Source organism: Tachypleus tridentatus, chromosome 1 (assembly GCF_004210375.1).
Source record: "Tachypleus tridentatus isolate NWPU-2018 chromosome 1, ASM421037v1, whole genome shotgun sequence".
Classification (NCBI taxonomy): Eukaryota; Metazoa; Arthropoda; class Merostomata; order Xiphosura; family Limulidae; genus Tachypleus; species Tachypleus tridentatus.
The window spans coordinates 51,688,603-51,710,386 of NC_134825.1; the positions used below are offsets into that span (position 1 = coordinate 51,688,603).

General features: G+C 36.3%; 1 protein-coding gene across 8 annotated transcripts in view; it reads left to right on the top strand.

The window, feature by feature from the left end:
* LOC143248550 (zinc finger homeobox protein 3-like) overlaps window positions 1–21,784 on the top strand; it is a 175,890-nt gene that overhangs the window by 60,260 nt on the left and 93,846 nt on the right. For all 8 annotated transcript variants that reach the window (XM_076497021.1, XM_076496988.1, XM_076497029.1 and 5 more), the window contains exons 2-3: window positions 3,063–6,358; window positions 14,980–21,414. In XM_076497021.1, coding sequence (XP_076353136.1) covers window positions 3,112–6,358; window positions 14,980–21,414 — 9,682 coding nt within the window. In that variant the 5' untranslated portion in view covers window positions 3,063–3,111. The remainder of the gene's footprint in view (window positions 1–3,062; window positions 6,359–14,979; window positions 21,415–21,784) is intronic.

Below are 21,784 nucleotides of genomic sequence, written 5' to 3' on the forward strand. Positions count from 1 at the left end.
CTAGAGGTAAGGCAGTTAGTCATCACCACCTACCGCCAACTCTTGGGCTACTCTTTTACCAACAAATAGTGGGATTGACTCTGACATTATAACGTCCCCACGGCTGAAAGAGCGAGCATGTTTGGTGGGACGGGGATTCGAACCCGCGAACCTCAGATTACGAGTCAAGCGCCCTAACTACCTGGTCATGCTGGGCGTAGAATACTTATTAATTGTTCAGAAGAAAAATAGTCAATAAATATTATTGTCAAAATATAACTGGTGTCAGATGTTTCAAAATGTCGTGTAACATATTTCTTGACTTAGGTGCTGATATTAGATGCTTAGCATTTACAAAGAACCATTTCGTGGTGAAAACGAGAATTAAAAAGTGAATGGGTATGGTTTCCAAAATAGTTTTAAATTGGCAAAAATGTCATCGTAATAGATTTTTGAATGTTACATTTTGTTGTTTTTTTTGTGATTAACAAATCACATTCCTTGTGATGTTGGAAAGCATTAAGTAATGCCTGAAATGCGACAGGCCAAAAGTTAAACTACTCTGTGTGAAATGATATAATTGGTTGATACGTCACATTATATATGTTTTTATATTTTTTTCATCGTAATTGGAAATGGACTTAATACCGACTGTTATTTCAAAACTAAAATGAGATGTTATATTTAAATACAAACATTGAAATGAACCTTTGATATTTTAATGCGTTCTCGTGTTAGGGCAGACTTTAGTACTGCAGAGGAAAATATCAAAACAATGATAGTCGTAATAGAGGAAGTACTAAGTAGTCCAAGAGTTGGCGGCGGGTGGTGTTGAGTAGCTGCCTTTTTTCTAGTCAATCACTTCTAAATTAGGGACGACCAGCACAGGTAATCATCATATAGCTTTAAGCGAGTTTGAAAACAAACCCCAAAGCCATATGCTACGAGTTTAGATGCCGTTTGTAAAGAGTTATGTGTAATTAACAATTCTTTATTTTGGGAATCTTAATTGCTTTATTATTCTTAGTGGAAATATATCTAACATAATTAGGTTGTGTCAACGATAAACATTCTTCTTAAATAGCTAGTTTTCATCTGTTGTGTCTAAATATCCAAAAAAGAAGTTTAATAAAATTGATGTTCTATGAGTCAACGTGCTTTCCTGTAAGCCCATCTTTTATTCTAGTTAATATAAAGGAATTGTCTATACGGTGCACTGAGCAAGACTTCACTGGGTGTTTTTTGGCGTTGTTTGTCGAGGCAGATAAAAGTAGATTCGAAAATCAGTTCAGGTAAAAATTAAAGTTCGGTAAAACGACGTAGTTGTTGATAATGGTAATTATAAATGGTTAGAGGCGGTCATGCCAGTGAAGAAGGGAGCATTGTTCTTATCTTTAGATGTAAGTATTTAAGCAAAAGTTTAGTCTTACTCTGTTGTGGCATCCTGCACTGAACCTTGATAAGGCTTGTTTATTTGTTCTACTGAAACGCTTTTTCTCTAGCACTCGCTCACTGTACCATGCTGAGTGTGGGAGCAAAATTTACTTGAAATGTTCCGAGTCTAACACTTGGCACAGGCAAGGTAGGTTGCACTTGAGTACGTATGTAAACTACGTACTTTACTTTGCTGTGAGGTTCTGAATTACTTACTTAATTTCGGCACGAAAACGAAAGTAGTTTCTTTTTATCTGTCGAAGGAATTCTTCTGGTTGTGGTTTTAGTGCAATATACTTTTGGAACTATAAATAGTCAACGTATTCCATGAGAAATGCTTAAGATAATTGACTCATTTTTGAAGTGAAATAGCTTGTGGATTACTATCAAATTATTACAGGTTTGTTTGTTTTTTTGCTTCTGATGAAGAACAAACCATTCCTCGAAATAACTCCAGTTTTAAGGTCGGTTCTTGGAGCTTTGTAATGAATCCTTTAATGATATATTTGAAAGGTATGAGTTTGTTCTATAAGACGTAAGAATAAGCAACCCAGCACTTTTATGATCTTGTGAATTTCTAATGTTTGTTGTTGTTTTTCTCCAAAATTGGTAGTCGTTACTTTCTGCAATTTCAAATTAAAATGTTAATTTGAATGAGCTAGGGATATGATAACACAAAATGATAACTTGTTTTCGAGGGCCTCAAAAATATTTCTTTCAATATGAAATTCTTACGATGTCTTAACTCGTAGCCGTTATTAATCATTACACGAGCAACCCAAGTTTGAAGTCAGTGTGGATGAACAAAGGTTCACGATATTATTATAAATATCACCTATAGGTAGGACGAGGCACATCGAGTCGTCACTGGAAGTGAATAAAATACATTTGGTTGTTTTCAGTTTGTAGTCTGTGTGCTTATCACTCATAATAATAACTTAGAAATTAACTGTTATGAAAATATTATATCACCTATGGGATTTTATATAATTTCAAAACTAAATATGCCCAAGGAAAGTTGCATTATTTTAATGTGTATGTGTTCCAATACTAAAAATGCGCAGAAAATTGCGGCTAAATCTTCAGTTTCATGTATAAACCATTACATATGCTTAAATTTATGTTATGTTTCATTGGTACACACTTTTCCCTTCTCAGCAGCGGACTATTATGCTTATTTATTGTCTCAAGTTCCGGAGCCAACGTTAAATGAATCATGTTTAGTTTGTACACCTGTTGCATATCATTACTTCTCCCTTTCCAATAACACCCTGCAGCGAGGACAGCCACTAATTTAATAGCGAGGTTCACCTCCGTTTAGAAACGTATGGAGATGTTTGAGAACTAAAATGGCGGAAGATACAAATATTTAGAGAACTTTAAAATAAAATGTAAAGTTTGTATAATTGTAGGCTCGGCATGGCCAGGTGGTTACAGCGCTCTACTTACAATAATACGAATATTATTGTACATATGAGGTTTTATGTAATTTACTTTGTCTTTATGTTGCTATCCGCATTTATCTAGTTGTCTGATTAATCGCTTACTTGAGGTCTACATTGTTTTTTTCGTTAGTTCCTATAGACATATATTTGTGTGTGTGGAATTATTGTAGAAGAATATTACTTATGGTGTTCTGATACTTACAGACGTGCATCTCCAGCCACACTATGACGTAACCAGGGTCATCCCACGACAATGGAATCCGATGAAGCGGATGCTATTATGGGCACAGGGCAGAGTGAATATAAAAAAATACCGCTAACCAGTAAAGTAAAGTCTTTGAACAGTGAGTTTGTTTCAGTTCGTAGTGGTAATTTGAGACCTAAAGACAGTTTGGGTAGCATGACGCCACAGGACAATCCACCCAATCCCATTGATCAACAGAGAGCAGAAGAGCTGAGTAATGAAACCAACTTGGCTCCATGCACGAAGTTGGTAGAGTTTAACAGTTGTGAGAGTTGTGGAGAGAAACTAAGCTCAGCGCTAAACCACCACCACTGTGATCCTCAAGAGCCCATCGATGAAGCTGCACCCCAGGTATCGGGAAGGGAGATTACGGAGGTTGCAACTGAACTGTCTGATAGTGAAGTGGAGACATTTACTGGGAAGATCGTGTATAACCCTGACGGATCTGCGTTCATTATTGAGGGAGAGTCCGAGTTTAGTGATGAAGAATATAGCTTAGATCTACCTCAACAAGAAGGCAGCATTGTTGATTCGCGGGAGATGTCTCCTCAACAGTACAGGGTTTTTCCTCAAGTGGTGAATGCCTTTCACATTTCTAAGAACCGTGCTCTTTATAGTGCCCTGTACGGCCAAGCCTACAGTTTCCTTCAAGAGAAGAAAAAAGTTCCTGAAGTACCTATTATGCACTGTTATAGGGTGTTTACTTTACGAGAGAAATGTGAGACTAATTGTAACGATAAAAATGAAAACTTTGGACCTGATAAAAGGACAAGTAATGTAAACAAAGGAAATATTCCTTCTTTAGAATATTCTTCAATTCCGGTTAAACCTATTCTTATGTGTTTTATATGTAAACTATCCTTTGCATATGCCAAATCGTTTGTTGCTCATGCTAGTGGTGAACATAATATCGCCCTCCTTGAAGAAGAGAGACACATTTTGACACAAAAGAATATCTCTGCCATCATCCAGGGAGTGGGAAAAGAAAAAGAACCACTTCTGTCATTCCTCGAACCTATTCCTAGCAAGGCAGCAGAAGTCAATGAAATGCAGCAGTTTCAAAGAAGTTTCTATGACCAAGCTGCTCACAGCTCATACTCTAGTTCCTCCGCAGCATCGAGTGCTGTCAGTTCTCTCCTAAACACTGTCAATAGTGCTGTGTCTAGTGTGATTTGTCAATCTATAAACAGTTCCATAACTACAACATTAGTCCCCGCATGCTTAAACCCAGTTGCGTCAGTCAGGGACATCAAAGCATCTGTGATTGATTCAACAACCAAACAAAATAATCAGGGAAACTCTGATTATCTAAAAAACAGTGAAGAGTCATTAGCCCCAGAACTTGAGGATTTAGCAAATATAGAAAAATTAGCAAAAGCAGCTGCTGCAGCTGCAGAAGCGAAGTCATTTTCTGAGACAAACATTCCTAGTTATATAGATCAGAATAGAAAAAAATTCCAGACAGAAAATAGAGGAGAGCAAAACGCTGAAATTCATGACTCTTCAAGCCCTAATCTATCTCATTTAAGAGTAACGTCAGCAGACAGACCAACTAGCAGTAGCAGTGGGGGAAGCATATCGCCCGGAGTATGTAGTTCTCCAAAAGTTTCAATCTCTCCGAATTCGTGCTTAGCTACAAGCCATTCTCCTGGGCTTGGAATTGGTAGCATGATGACAATCTGTTCCCAACACCCTGATGGTAAGACCAATGGTGTAGAATGTCCGAAGTGTGACGTTATACTCGGATCATCAAGGTCCCTGGGTGGTCATGTGACCATGATGCACTCCAGAAACTCTTGTAAAACTCTTAAATGTCCGAAGTGTAATTGGCATTATAAATATCAAGAAACATTGGAAATTCACATGAAAGAAAAACACCCTGAAAATGAAATGAGCTGTATCTACTGTATTACTAATCAACCACATCCGAGGCTTACTCGTGGAGAGACATACACATGTGGATACAAACCATATCGATGCGAAGTGTGTAATTACTCAACAACTACGAAGGGAAACCTCAGTATTCATATGCAGTCTGATAAACACATAAACAATGTTCAAGAGCTTCAAAATGGGAATATTTCATCTGAGCACTTAATCCAGTCCCAACCAGTATCCAACCCCAATATTCAAGATCAGCCGAAGAAAGGACCGTCTCCAAATAAACCTAAAGCGACTTGGCGTTGTGACGTGTGCAACTACGAAACTAATGTTGCCCGAAATTTGCGAATTCACATGACCAGCGAGAAGCACACTCACAACATGATGGTGTTGCAGCAAAACGTGAAACATATGCAACATCTGACAGCTCTTCAGCAAGCCCAAGCTCTTGATCCAATGTTTCAGTTTCATCCGGGATTGCTACTTCCACACGATAACCAGCTGCAGCCCGAGGCTGCTCTAGCTGACATGTACTACAACCATGCTCTCTTAATGATGGCCAGCCAGCAACAACAGCAGCAGAGAGCTATGGCAGCAGCGGCTGCTGCTACCTCTGGTCCAGGCAAAAGCCCTTCTGGATTACCTCCATTAACCTCCACTGCCACCCCCATTGTGGACATGGAGCATCCTGATCCCACTCTTGTTCCAGACATGCCTTATGATGACGATTCTCAGATGTTCCAGTGTTGTATCTGCAGTTTGTTCTCAGCCAGTACTGTGGAAGGTCTGAATTACCATCTACAGCAGGACCGATCAAGAGAGAGAGAAGACGAGGTACTGATAGTTGTGTCTGGAAACTTCGTCTGTAAACTCTGTTCCTACAAAACTAATCTTAAAGCGAACTTCATGTTACATAGTAAAACTGATAAACACCTACAGCGTCTCCAACATGTTAACCACATCAAAGAAGGTGGCCCTAGAAACGACTGGAAGCTAAAATACATTAATATGAGCAATCCAGTGCAAGTTCGATGTAACGCTTGTGATTATTACACCAACAGCATTCATAAACTTCAAATCCACTCAAATAGCCCAAGGCACGAGGGCTGCGCTAGGTTGTTCCAGTACCTCCAGCTCAGTAAAGCCAGTACGAACTCCGAGTCGTCGTTTTATTACTGTGTTTTGTGTAACTTTTCGACTAATACAAAACAAAAGCTTATCCAACATGTTGGTTCATTAGAACATGTAAAACACGAGAGTATGAGACAAATGCAAAGAAATGTGGACGACCATGGAAAAGAAGACAGTTTCAAAGACATCTTGATGGTGAAAGTACCTTCAGGAAACGGTAAATCTGAGATAGATTCAGAAACATGTAAGTAGTAGATAATTTACTACAAGTATGTTTTAACTGTGAATAAAGTAAAGGAAACAATGCTACGTACAGTGTATTACAATAATTAGAACGAGAGGGGGGGGGCTAAGTTTTCAACCAGTACTATTTACCGAATCATATTATGAAATGGCAAAAACTAATGTCTTTAAGGAGAGAGAATACATCGAAAGTCCTCAGAATTCTCCTATAGAAAAGTCTTTGAAGTGACATTTGTAAATTCAGTTAAAAATTAAATGGGAAAGAAAAAAGACAGATCAAGGTGGATTTGTAAAATGTTTATGGTTAGGTTTCGTAAGTTCCTGTTGTTTAAATAGAAATTTATTTCCTGGATTACTTTGTTCCTAGATTCAGTCACTTTGTTCTTGTTTCTACCTTTCACCGCTTCTTTGTTCTTATAAAACCGCTCTAGCTGTATCAACTACGTTGAAAGTGTTTTATGGCAGTCTAGGTATTACCGCAAAGCTTTTGGCAGCCGATATTAATCTTACTGTTGGGTCTTGTTTGACACACATTGATGATCCTTTTTTTTTTTTTACCATTTTAATGTAATTGTCACGTTTATTCAGTTTATTGTAATATGTAATTATCAATTGCATATATATGATTTGACATTGAAGTGATAGCGAACGTTGACGTGGAAATAGTTGTCTGAAATGCAACTGTCTGTGACCGTCCGACGGCTGTTTTGTCAACTTGTATAGTATCTGTTATGACGAAACGTGAACCTCGATAATAATGAAGCTGGTAGTATTTAGGGAGACAACTTTATAGTTATATTTTAGTCAATTATATTTTCAGATTTCTTACAACATAGAAAAATTTATCTTTATTTCTGTTAATAGTAACAATAATAATAAACTTCCTTTAAATTAATAATCGAATCATAAAAAAGAGTATTTAATAAACGGGAAAATTTTGAATATATGTCACTGTTTCATTTGTAGGTTTATAATGAACTTAAGGCCCCTCAGTAACACAGCGGTATGTCACCGAATTTACTACGCTAGAAACTGGGTTTTCGATACCCGAGGTGGGCAGAGCACAGATAGCCCATTGTGTAGCTTTGTGCTTAATTTCAAACAAACAATAATGAAGTTACGCCCTTGTCGTGAATTGCGTAATAATTATTTACGCCTATGTAGTTTGCCTCTCGGTAGCTAAGCGGTAATTCAGAATATTTATGACTATAAATAGCGGGTTTTGATACCCGAGATGAGTAGAGCACGGATAGCCTTTTGCACAACTTTGTGTTTTGCAATAAACAAACAAAAAAACCAGTGGCTGAATTTACGGATTTACAATGCTAAAATCTGTGCTCGATTCCCCGCGGTGGACACAACGCAGAAAGCCTATTGTGTAACTTTGCGCTAAAACATGAAATATAATAAGTTTATAAATCCTTTAATAATTTTAACGTATATTTATTAATAAAAATTAAAAGTAAATAAAACAGGCAGTTTTGGGGGAAATAATTTTGTGAGGGAATCACATTGCCCACTCAGTTACTCTCGGATGTAAATAGCCTTCATCGATGTAGATTTCTGGTAGTGACACAAATGTTCAATTTTTAGTGATTGTTTGTTTTTTGAATTTCGCGCAAAGCTACCCGTCCCTAATTTCGCAGTGTAAGACTAGAGGGAAGGCAGCTACTCTTTTACCAACGGCTGAAAGGGCGAGCATGTTTGGGGCGACGGGGAGTCGAACCCGCTACCCTCAGATTATGAGTCGAGTGCCTTAAACACTCGAATTCACTGGGTCTCAGTTTTTAGTGTAACACATTAATTGATCAACACTCAAAGAATCACCGTTACATAAATCGGTAGGGTCAGCTGAAGCAGTCGTTTCTAAATGGTTTATTAATATGTTTGTTTTTTAATGATATTTAGGAACAATATTTTAAACAATGAAAAACGTAAGATACATAATACAAATGAAACTAGTATACAAACTACAATGTACTCTAATAAGGGACATTTTTATTAAGACTACTTTTAGAAGCATCCTCTATAGTTTTTAATGGAATTTCTGAGAATTCCTTCATAGCACGACCATTCTCAAGGCATCTGCTAGATTATTTGTTTGTTTGTTTGTTTTGGAATTTCGCGCGAAGCTACACGAGGGCTGTCTGTGTTAGCCGCCCCTAATTTAGCAGCGTAAGACTAGAGGGAAGGTAGCTAGACATTACCACCCACAGTCAACTCGTGGGCTGCTCTTTTACCAACGAATATTGGGATTGACCGTAACATTATAATGCCCCCACGGCTGAAAGGGCGAGCACGTTTGGTGCGACGGGGATTCGAACCCGAGTCCCTCAGATTGCGAGTCGAGTGCCTTAATCACGTGGCTATGCCGGATCTCGCATCTACTCGAAACGTCTCACAAAATAAACTAGAAAAAGGTTTTCATTTTGATATGTTAATGTATTTTTTATTGTCATTTACCTAAGTTCTTATTCTCGTGGCTTGTGGAACAATACTTTTCAGTTTTGTTTTATGGGGGGTCATATTCAGTTAAGGTTTAGTCAGGTATAGAATAATGGAGCTCCTCTTTTCGTTAAGAGTGTGTATACAGCCATTGTGCAGTGTTGTTTTGTAGTGGCCATATTAAGTTTAAACTCCCACTGAGATGATAACTCTCAATTTCTTGAATCTGATTTTCAACGAAGTTAAGTTGTTTTTTTTCTCACGTTTTGTGAGTTATCGTTGAATTAAACGTGCTAATAATTCTATATCACAATTTATACAAGGGATTTGATATGTCAGAAACCTGATACTTTGTTATACTAACTAATGAGGTCATTTTGAATCATACCTGTAGAAAATTGACTAATTAATCTCAATTGTAACAAACCTCACGTACCATATTGCTTAAAGATAAGTAACTGTATTTTACACCGTCTTAAATTCGTATTTAGTTACGGTTCCATTACCAAGAGAAAAGAAGTCTGGAATTCCACACTCTACATGGCATGGATTCAACTTATCAGTTATCTTGTTTAATAATGTGTGTCTATGCTGAAATATTACGATTATATCGGTAAAATATTTTGTTTTGGTATTTTCATAACTAGATTCTTCTTTTTATACGCATAAGTAATACAACGTGCCCTAATTACACTTAAGAATAAACATTTTCATTCTTTCAGTTGGATGTGAGGTATCGTACTTTGTGCCTTAAGAAGTTCGTCCCAATCTGCCCACGACAAAAAAGTCAGAGCTATTATAGAGAATGATTATATTATAGTCAGGAAAAACTGACTGTATAACTGTATCGTGTGAGTCATGGATTGATTAAGCGTAATGTTTTATAATCCATCTGGTCATGCAATCTAATAAGTATATTCGGTATTAGAAGTTACAGATGGGTAGGTCTAAAGAGTTGTCATATTGACGCTGTGCATTGCTGTTGCCCTCCAGTGGCCCAGTAGTATGTCTGTGGACTCATACTGCTAGAAATTAGGTTTAGATACCCGTGGTGAGCAGAGCACAGATAACCTTTGTGTAGCTTTGTACTCAGTAACAAACAAGCATTACTGTCGGAACAAATTCCATCAAGTAACAATGTTTCTAACAAAGCGGGTAGCTTAACCATAAATTTGTATGCGACTTTTTTCTGTCAGTAAAAACTGTTGGTTATTTCTTCAGTCCTCTCAGAATTGTTTGTCATTTAGCAAAAAAGTGACCAAGAGAAAAATAAATAACTTCTGTTATTATAGTGTTCTTTAGTGACCGTATACCGAGAGCTCGATGTTTATAAAATAACTCATCTTTGTTGTGTTGAAGATTTTGTTGATACGACACATGATGAATCCCATCTTATAGATCACGTGCCTTCCGTTCATCTTTCCGAGTCAATTTCGTAAGATTTCTGTTGAAGGGAACGTGATCAGATACTTAGTTTTTCTAGTGTATTTTATTTCTGTCTCCAATCTAGAAACTTCTTTTTTATATACATTATTGTCATTGTCTGATCAAACGATTATTCGAAGAACTCTAGGTGGCACTGTTTCTTTCCTTGTTAGATTAGAATGTGATCAGAATAATTTCACACAAAACTATTCAAGGGTTATCTTCTGCTAGTCTTTCCTAATTTTGGGCTTATAGAATAAAAGAAAGGTAAATAGTGAACAGTACCCGCCGCCAACTCTTTGATTATTTTTGTATGTCGGAATTGTGAAATTTGAAGTTACTCTTATAACCCCCAAAATGCGTTTTTAGGTAGCCATGGGACACGAACCATGAATCCTTGTATTTATAGTCTACGTATTTTAACTACTAGAACAAATTCTTGTTAGTAATGTTATGTAAGTTCAGTTTACTCCCACTTTCTTTTGTAATTAATGATCTTTAATTGAAATGTTTAGGATATTTGAATTCCTAACTTTTGAAGAGTGTTTTCAGTGTCGGATCAAAATCTCGATGATTTATACATTAGATTTCCTTCTCAAAAGATATATATTATTACTTAAATAAATTAGGAATCAGTTTAATGATAAACTTGTCATATTGCAATTATTATTATTATATTCAAGTCCCAGTCTTGTAGTGTCTTTTCACTTGTCACTTTTTCACGTAGAATATTTGACGTTAATTACTACTCTGCTTAAAATACAGATTTAATAAACAAAACTTGAAAAATATTCCAAATATAAACACAATTAAATGAATACAAGATGTTTTCCAACTAAAATGTGGATTGGTAACAGTACCAATTTTTGCGTTTTTATTTAACATAAAATTATTCTCAGAGATTGTGGTTTTTGTTATATATAGTGATTAACTGATTCCATGTTTCAGTACGGTTACACCACAAACGTGGGGTTACATTTTTTGTGTTTTAGCTTCATGTAGAATAATACAGAGAGCTTGTTGTTAGTTGTCTATTTGATATGTTTTTGTTTTTCTTAGTAAGGTGATAATTACCTGTCATATATATTCACTAACACAATGCTTCCTTGCGTTATTTGATTTTTACTATTATAAAAATAACTAAGAATATGGTTACCCACTGTTTGTTTTTTTTCTAAAATAGATAAAACAATAATTATTTATTTGTGAGATGTGTGTGCATTTTTCTTCACTGCCAGTTAACTAAGATTGCGCCCCACTTATTTGTTGTTTTTTAATTCACTGTTAAATTAGGTTAGGAAATTCGAATTACTTTTATAATTTCTTAATAATTCAGTGTGAAGATAATGTGAGAAGACTGAAAATATCATATTGTTTTTATGAGAGAGAGAACAGCTATCAAATCGTATTTTCTCTTTCAGTCAGTGATTTTACAATAGAATTCATGTGGAAGAGTTTCTTTCCAGTCCTACAAGTCTAATGTTTTTGTACTAAGATCTTACATTCACAGATCTAAGCTAGTTTCAGTATCGGTTTAAAGATTGAAGTAATAATATTTATAATCGTAGAATAGAATAATATTTAATAAACTGAATTAATTGTAATAAAATATTAATTGAAAGTCGGTTGAATAAGATGCACATTTTATTATTTTCTTTAGTTTTGTCCAATAGTTTTCAGGTTTGTTTCTAAGCTCATATTTAATGAGTTTGGATGTTTTTAGTATTTACAGTTTGTCATTCATAACTCCCTCTGGTAGCAAACCCAGTGAAGTATCGTAGGGCACGTGTTGCTTGATTTTTATCTTGTAGAGAAACGTCCCTTCAAGTGGGGAATAGAGATTTGTTTATAACTATCATAGAAAGTCGCTGTTTCAGTTTTGATTTCGATGGTCACAATTAACATAGATAGCACATAAGATGTCTTCGGTGTGTACCCCTCAAACCAGAATATGTTCCACCGCTTATATTTAACAACATAAACCGTTACAACCATTTTACTTTTTTATAGTTTGTACAGTATAGTGATTTTGTTTTGTATAGTTTGTATAGTGTAGTGCTTTTGTTTTGTATAGTTTGTATAGTGTAGTGCTTTTGTTTTGTGTAGTTTGTATTGTACAGTGCTTTTGTTTTGTATAGATTTTAGTTTTGTGCTTTTATTTTATATAGTATGTATAGTTTGAAACTCAGCAACTGTAAATTTCTAGGCAACTGAATAGAATGTTTCTTAATTATGTACTTTACTTACTTTCGATAACCGATCATAGAGGCTTAGGTTAACTGTGCTAAAAATAAATTAATGTGTACTGATGCTCCAAGTTCTTTCCCCCTCATTTCACTACTCGATTTTTATTCATAGGAGTGGTAAACAAAACGTAGTCATTGGTTGTATTGTTGTACGAGAAATTAAAAATGTAATATTGACTGTGACTAATATAATTTAAATGTAAAACATGGCACGAAAATTGACGTAAAAATTACATATTTGATACGATCAGTGGTCACTGTAACACTAGAAGAATATGAGAGCTTCCGCCTATATCGTTTAATCAAGTAATTATAGATCTATGGACTGTAGCTGTAGTTGTGATAAAGTTTGAAAAAAAGAAAAACAATTTCGGGCGCCAATCAAACTGATTAAGAACTTCTGTTTTATTTATCTTTGGTAGCAGTGTTTAATGGTCTTATTGCAGTTAGCTTATAGAAGAGCTAGTCTGGTGTTTATATAATAACCCTTCCTGAAAGCATGTGTTTTCCAAAGTGACAGGTGTTACATTCTGCGTCGTCATTGTGTGCTTGTATAAAGCGTTTAACAGCGACTGTAATATTTCAAGTAATTAAAAGATGTCTCCATCGGTGTTATTGTCCTACAAGGCTACCAATGACAAACATCACGATAGAGTATTACTTTAACGTAATCGTTTTAGTAAAACTGCCGAATTAATTTAGCTCATCAAATAAATTATAGAACAGTGTTTTGTGGAAATTTCTTCTTTTATACTTAGCGAAGCTTTTATTCCAAACCTATGCATTTTTAATGGATAAACATTGATGTAAACAGTTTCCCCCACTGTGTAATTTACATTGTCGCTTTATTAAAAGCCGTCATTGTTTGTGTAATTACCAATAGCTGTACAGAAAATGCAACCATTATTTCTGTATTACGTTCGATGTAATTAGGGCGTTTAGCTAATACGTTTTACTAAATTAATTGCACCGCCATTGTTCAAGGGGGTAAGTAATTTGTCGGAAAGATTTTGATGAAACGTTTTATAAACAAAAGTAGCTTTATTTTACCGGTGTTCAGGGATAGTAGAGGCTTGGAACTTTCCTAAAGGTCCTTAAAGAAATGATCCATAATAATAATATAATTGATTTCCTTTAATTAGATAGGTGATGTAGTGAAATATATAAAGTCAGCTTAGGCCCTGTATATATACATAGTTTCCCCATTCTTTCTTTTGAAGGCTGGTAAAAAGGAAGCACTTACAGAAAAGAAAAAATCTCGTTTCTTCTTTGTCTTTTCAGTCAGTATAATTGAATTAAATGTGCAGATGTATATTTTCTCCATTAAAGTATGACGTACTGCAAGAGGTAATTGAATGGTATATTAGTTGAAGTAATTTGAATATGGTCTTTTAAAGGAACGTCATTTTAATTAAAACAAATACAAAAAAACGATAAACGTTTTTATCGATTGCTGCACCATTGCAACGTTTACATTTTAGATGAAAATTATCTCATTTTACAGAAACATCACTATTCATATAACTATACAAATATTTCTAAATCGTAAAATCGAACAGCATCGCATCTTGAATTATGGAATTTATAAGGAGTATTTTAAAGCAATATCCGCATTTTTAAGACCATATATATTTAAGATTTTTCTTAAGACAAGCTGGTTCTGATGATTGCTTCCATTTGAATAATATTATTTCTAGCTCTAATATTGCTGTTGAAATCATACTTCAGTGCAGATTTTCTAACCACGCGAGATAACTACTTATTCCTAAGAAATTATCCTTAGTTGACTAAAATAACCAATTAATAAGGCATTTAAAAATGTATTTAAAAAAAAAACAGGAAATGAATGACGCTTAAAATGTAATCAAAAGTGGGTGAATAAATCTAAGTCACCAATATACTTGAATTAGTTTACGAGAGCGACCTAAAGTTAATTAATATTCTTCATATTAGTTATTGGCGACAAACAAGTGTTTCAGTTTCGTTTGTCCACATAACTGTCTTAGCGGTATTCGTTTTTTATTTATTTTCTTCAGTTATTATTAGTCATATAAACATATCCAGGTTACATATCACACATGTACATGTAGCTAATGTTATGTGCTTTTTTAAAATTGTTTCCAAGGGAAATGAAAAAAAAATCATACATACTTTCAGACTAAAATCTCTTGAAATTTAACTGTTTTCGTGAGAACTTAATAGCTAATTATTTATGTCTACTGTGTAAGATCCATTACATACATTTTCTTGCTAAAAGAATAGATAGATGTTTAGAAAAAAGCTCACGACTTGACTGCTAGCTTGCTGAAGGCGAAATACTAAGCCACATGATGTCCTTCAGAAGCCTTTGAAGCTAATGATGGGTTAACAGAAGAGTTTGCTAGGTTACTGCATATGTATAGAGACTAATGGTTAGTTTTTTTAGCTAAGTAGACATTTCTGTGCTATTGTTAATATGCCGCGTTCTGAAGGTCGACTCATCATTATTTGAATTATTTCTTTTCAGCCCCAAAATCAAAGGATCACATAGAGAACGAAGCTCACAAGAGTGAAAATCAATGTGAGCAGTCTAAGGAGGACCGTAATGACAGTTCTGACCTTAAACAAATTTTACTAGACCAAACCAAAAAAGCTACCATACCGAGCACGTCGGAAGATAGTTGCAACACAAGCCAGCAGGTTTATACCTGTCCTTTCTGTAATTATACCAGCTCTAACGAAGTCCGTATTCAGATGCACGTGGTGACCCAGCATTCACAGAAACCAGCTTCCCTGAATTGTCCACTGTGTCAAGACAGCTTTGTAGAATGGATAGAACTAGAAAAGCATATAGTGGACACTCATAATGTCAACAAAGAAGGCGTGAAAAAGCTTTTGGCTCTCGTGGATCAGTCAGCATTTGAAGATATGTCTAAAATACCAATTCAAAATGATGATTGTGTAGACTCCAAAGGTAACAACAGTGAAGACGATAGTGACGGTCAGGAGATAATGTACGCAGATGAATCGGGAGCTGAAGAGTTGGCGTGTCCTGTTTGTTCTAAAATGTTTAATAATGTTGATGACCTGTTTTTGCATCAGAACGAAAAAGGCCATATAGAATTAAAACAAACACCACGAGAATCTGGATACATGTGTTGGTGGAAAGGTTGCAAACAGTTTTTTCCTTCATCTCAAACCCTACAGCTTCATTTCAAAGAAATTCACGCAAAAATTCCACAACTTGCAGTGTCTGATCGTCATGTGTATAAGTATCGTTGTAGTCAGTGTAGCCTAGCATTCAGAACCTTGGATAAATTACAGCTTCATTCGCAGTATCATGTCATACGAGCAGCAACAAAGTGTGTTTTGTGTGACCGCAGTTTTCGCTCTATTCAAGCCTTGAAGAAACATGTTGAAACATCTCACATAGATATGACTAACGAGGAGATGGAACAGTATAAAGCTAGCCTGGCCAATAATCCTCTGCTAACAAACCATGGAAGTGGTCCAGGAGTGCTAGACCCACAAACAACAGAACTCATGAAAAAAGACAACAACAGAGACATAGGAGAATCATTTGAAGAGTTTATGGACACGACAATTCCTGGTGATGTCTCAGACCAACCTAATAATCTCGAAGGAAACACTGAAGATGGGAACGACCCAATTTCTAAAGGGGTAGATGACAGCTCGAAGGAACAGTTTTTTGAAGATTACATTAATAGCCAAGCCGTAGCAGAAGATAGCTACTATGATCCTACGAGAAAATACAAATGTCATCGATGTAAAGTTGCTTTCACTCGACAGAGTTATCTCACAAGCCATAACAAGACCCTGCTCCATCGTAAGGGAGAGAAGATGAGTTACCCCATGGAGAAATATCTTGATCCTAATAGGCCTTACAAATGTGATGTTTGTAAAGAATCCTTTACACAGAAGAACATCTTGCTTGTACATTATAACTCTGTTTCTCACTTGCACAAATTGAAGCAAAGTATGAAAGAGAACAGTACAGGCGCAGTAACAACATCTTCAACTGCACCCACGACTAGCACGACGAAATCTAGCAGTAACTGTCCAAGTCCAAGTAGTACTTCAACTAACAGTGAATCCGATAAGAAACCATTCAAGTGTAACATTTGTAAGGTTGCTTATAATCAAGGATCTACTTTAGATATACATGTAAAGTCTGTTTTACATCAGACTAGAGCTTCTAAACTCCACGAACTTGCCATAACTGGGCAAATAGATTTGAGTATCCCACTTATTGAAAAACCTGAATCCACCCAGGTACAAGAAGCGCAACCAAAGGACTTCAACGACAATTCAAACAACCTAAAGCCCGAGACAGAAACACTTGTAACTACATCTACTTTAACTTCAGTTCCTGCACCTCAGCCTTCCAAACTAAATGAACTATTGCAAGTTCCTCACTGTATTGTACCAGTATCTGGTACAATCACTAAATCCAGTGCCTCTTCTCAATTACCAATTCAAGTTCCTCCAGATCTTTCATCTGCGCAACAGGCCTTAAGCCTTGCATCCCACTTAGCACAACCACCAGTTCTTACGCCTACTAGTGTTTCTCTGCTTGGAACATTCACTTGTCAACGTTGTCACCAGCCATGTATCTCTCAGGAGGCTTTACTTCAACACCAGCAGCTTTGTTGTTTCTTTAGTCAGCCATCTTCATCACTGTTTGGAGTGGGACCACCAGGTTTACCTCCTAATGCTTTGACAGGTTTATCACAATCCCAGGTACCGACACATATGACTCATCTAGATATATCTTGTGGCCAACAACGACCAGAATTAGGATATCCCAAATTAGAACATGTTTCTTCATCTCATAGTGAAAGTAATGTAGAAAGGCTTTCTTTTCCATCTCAAGTCAATGATGAAACAACAGTACGAATGAGCCCTCAAATGCTACGATCAAAGTGTCCCTACCCAAGAAGCAAACCTCCCATGTATAAACATCTTCTGGAAAGTTACGGGTTCGACATAGTTATGCAGTTTAATGAGTTTAGTAAAAAAAAATTAAAGAAAGATACTGAGAAAATAAATGATGAATGTGAGAAGGAAAACGGTAGTCACAAAAAAGATAACAGTGATGAAAAAGGAAAAAATGATGATAAAAAAAGTATGAGTATCAACTTCTTACCAGAGATCAACAAATCTGTTTGTGAGTTGTGCCAGAGAGAGTTTTCTAGTGTTTGGGTCTTGAAATCTCATAAAGAGGAATATCACAAAAAAGTTGTACCATTTCATTTACTGGAAACTTTTGTAGATGAATACAGAAGGCATTATGAGAAACGACAATCACAAACAGAGGATACAGGTAGTATTTCTGATGCTACATCAACTCCTATATCAACACCAGACAGCAATGGCCAACTACAAAGAGAATCTTGCCCATCCATGAGCCTCAGCCTCTCAGTTGCGACAACTCAACAACCATCTGTAGCAACCATGGCTGGTCAACATAACGATTCCTTTAGTGCTAATCAAATGGCAGCACAATTCCAGTTTAATCAGCTGTTGATGAGTATGGGACTAGGAATGGGCTTACCAGTAGGCATGGGAATGCCTTTTACTGCCATGAATATGCATCCACCAATGATACCGGTAATGATGCCACCCCCTGTGGATCCTTTCATGACATCTGCCTTCAATCACCCAATGCTAGCTGGCTCAATGGAACCTAACTATTTTACTTCTCAGCAGAAGCTTTTGCAACAGCAACCACAACAATTATCCCAGTTGCAACAACAAAAGCGAGCAAGAACACGCATCAATGACGACCAGCTGAAAATTTTGCGTATGTATTTTGACATTAACAATTCTCCTACAGAAGAACAGCTCGTAGAAATGTCAGAGAAGTCTGGATTGACAGTGAAAGTTATTAAACATTGGTTTAGAAATACTTTGTTTAAAGAAAGACAACGCAATAAAGATTCTCCTTACAACTTCAGTAATCCTCCTTCTACTTATTTAAATTTGGAAGAATACGAGAAAACAGGCGAAGCAAAAGTTCTTTCAATGAATGAGCCTGACTGTCAGAGTGATTTTAATAACACAGACTATAAAGAAACATCTCAAGAAAATGAACTTACAACACCAAATAAAAGCATCATTCTTTTTGATAAAGAAAATATTAATTCATGTGAGCCACAAACTCCAGAAGCTACTATAAATGAGAAAGACACTTCAGATCAGTGTGGGGAAAAAAGTGGTTCAATATCAGATGCATATCCACCAGTGGTATCGCGAAATTCGGAATTGAGTAGGGAACCAGTCTTGTACAGTGATACAAACAATTCACAAAATGATATGTTAAAGCAAAAGGACTCGACTGATGATTCGGCAGATTATTCATCAGGCTCAGTAAATTTTTCAGTGGCTACAACTAGCACTTCATTTGGACACAAAGGACTTTCTAAGAATGATTTGGCAAAATCTACCTTGTCTCCTAATTCAATGTCATCTAGAAGCTCTGGATCAGGTAAACGTGCTAACAGAACACGCTTTACTGATTATCAGGTTAAAATTTTACAAGAGTTTTTTGAAACAAATGCCTATCCAAAGGACGATAATTTGGATTATTTATCAAAGTTGTTGAATTTAAGTCCTCGTATTATTGTCGTATGGTTCCAAAATGCAAGACAAAAGGCGAGAAAGATGTATGAAAATCAACCTCCAGTAACAAATGAAGACGAAAATTCTGTGCGTTTTCAGAGAACTCCAGGATTAAACTATCAGTGCAAAAAGTGTTTCCAAGTATTCCAAAGGTATTATGAACTAATTAAACATCAGAAAAGTATGTGTTTTAAGGATGAAAACCCTGTTGTAGCACAGATGAAAGGTTCCTCAGAGGGAACTGAATCAAGATCACGACCTGTTTTGCCTACACCAAACCAAGGAATTAATCCATCACCTGAACAAAGTAAAGCTACTTGTCAAAACGGAACATATCGTTGTGATAAATGTAGTTTAGCTTTCCCACGTTTTGATCTTTGGCGAGAACATCAAATTGTCCACATAATGAACCCAAACCTATTCTCTAACTTCTCATCAAATTCGTCATTTGGAGTGCTTCAGTATGAAGCACAGCAAGGATCAATGCCATCAATGAAACGTAAACTTTCAGAAGACGAAGAATCAAAGGAATCAACTGATCAACCACGAGATAAAAGACTGAGGACAACCATTCTTCCAGAACAACTTGATTTTTTGTACCAAAAATATCAGATAGAAAGTAATCCAAGTCGGAAAATGCTTGAGACTATTGCTCGAGAAGTAGGTTTAAAAAAAAGAGTAGTACAAGTTTGGTTTCAAAACACACGAGCTCGAGAGAGAAAAGGACAGTTCCGTGCTCATCAGCAAGTTATACATAAACGGTGCCCGTTTTGTCGAGCATTGTTTAAAGCTCGATCTGCGCTAGAGTCTCATCTGGCTACGAGGCATGCTGATCAGTATACTAAAGGAGAAATAAATGTTGATACTTTACCTGATGGAGACACTGATTCAGAAGCTGGAAATAGTGCGGAGGAAGAAAGTAAGGGAAATAGTTCAAATTTCCCTAGCTTATTTGCCCCATCTTCTCCTATACCAGGATATTCTCCTTGTGCTGTAGACTCCGTGAATAAAAATATAGACGACGAACTCACGAATAAATATGAAGACGATTTATCTTTACTCAGTCGTTATACAAAAGAATCTTCAGGGCCAACTGATCTTAGTGTCAAACCTCAGCTACCAAAATCATCAGAAACGAAGGATGGTCCACTTGATCTAAGTAAACCTGTAAAGATAAACGTTGAAGCAGACAAACCTGTGGACTCAATACCTACTAATTTAAGTGACAGAAGCTTCGACGATTCGTCTTTTCGCTTAAAAATGGCCGAAGATGTACGTTCTGAAACTCATTCAGAATCTACTGATAGAGAAGGTGAAGATTTCTCACATGAAAGTAACCCAACCTCTCCTGCTACCCAATCTCAATTACAAATTTCACGCAGCACGTCAAACTCTGGGAAACGATTTAGAACCCAGATGAGTACGTTGCAAATAACAGTAATGAAATCTATCTTCACAGACTATAAGACACCATCTATGGCAGAATGTGAACAGCTGGGGCGTGAAATAGGTCTTGCCAAAAGAGTTGTTCAAGTTTGGTTTCAGAACGCTAGAGCAAAAGAGAAAAAGTCCATACTAGCTTTTGGAAAGAATTTTGGACAGGAAATGGAGACGAAAAATGCAGCAGAAGAGTGCAAAATCTGCGCTTTCAAGTATGATCCAAAATATTCTACTAGTTTTCAAGATCATTTGTTCTCCAAAAAACATATAGAAAACCTGAAGAATAAAATTGAGGGTCAAAAGAAGTTGAAAGATAGTCAAGAAACTTCCCCTCATTCCAGTTCTGGTGGAGGAAATCCTTTATCTCAGCTTATGCAGCAGGAGAAATTAGAAACCAGTTCGTCATCAGTAAGGTGTTTCACTTCTACCATTTCAACATCAGGTCAACAAAACTTAATGCAACAACTTCAGATGATGGAACTACAACAGATGGCTGGTCTTGGTATTCCTAGACTACATCATTCACCTGTGCTTGGCTTATCTTTAAATCAAGACACAAGTTCACAAAATACAGAAGATAACATAAATTCTCCCTTTAGTGAAAGAACCTCAGTGGGAAAAGGAAACATAGCAGGATCATCAACATCATTGGGACTTTCCAATACTTCCATTAAACCAACCGGAGACGACACCAAAGACACCGTGGTGCCAGTGCCTTCTGCAGTTTCCACTCATAGCAGTACACCAGTGGCTCAACAGATGGACTTTTCCGTATCTCCCAGTGATGGATCGGGCCTATTTCCTTACATGTACAGCGGAGTACCAGGATACTATCCAGGGATGCCTGGCAACCTCATTCCTCCTAGCATGTATAACACAGGTAGGAACAAGCTCTGAAACTGATTAGATTTAGGACATGTAAATTTGCGCAGTTCTTCAGACATTACTAAACCTGTTCCTTACTGGTAAGGAAAAAAAAATACTTTCGCCATGTGTTAAACTGTAATTTACAGCCCACCTTATTTATTTACACTGTGTTGTGAGTTGGGCAGGACCAAGTGAAATACTGAAATTGATTTTCAAATCTTCAAGAACTGCTTATGTGAAAGGTTAATCTAACAAAAAAAAAAACACAATAGGACAGTTTATCTGAAGCACAGTCCAAGTTTGTAGTTCCTAAAGTTTTGGTATGTTTTATGCCGTGTAAACAGTAATATGAAATAAGCTAAATTATCTTTTTTTGTAAATTT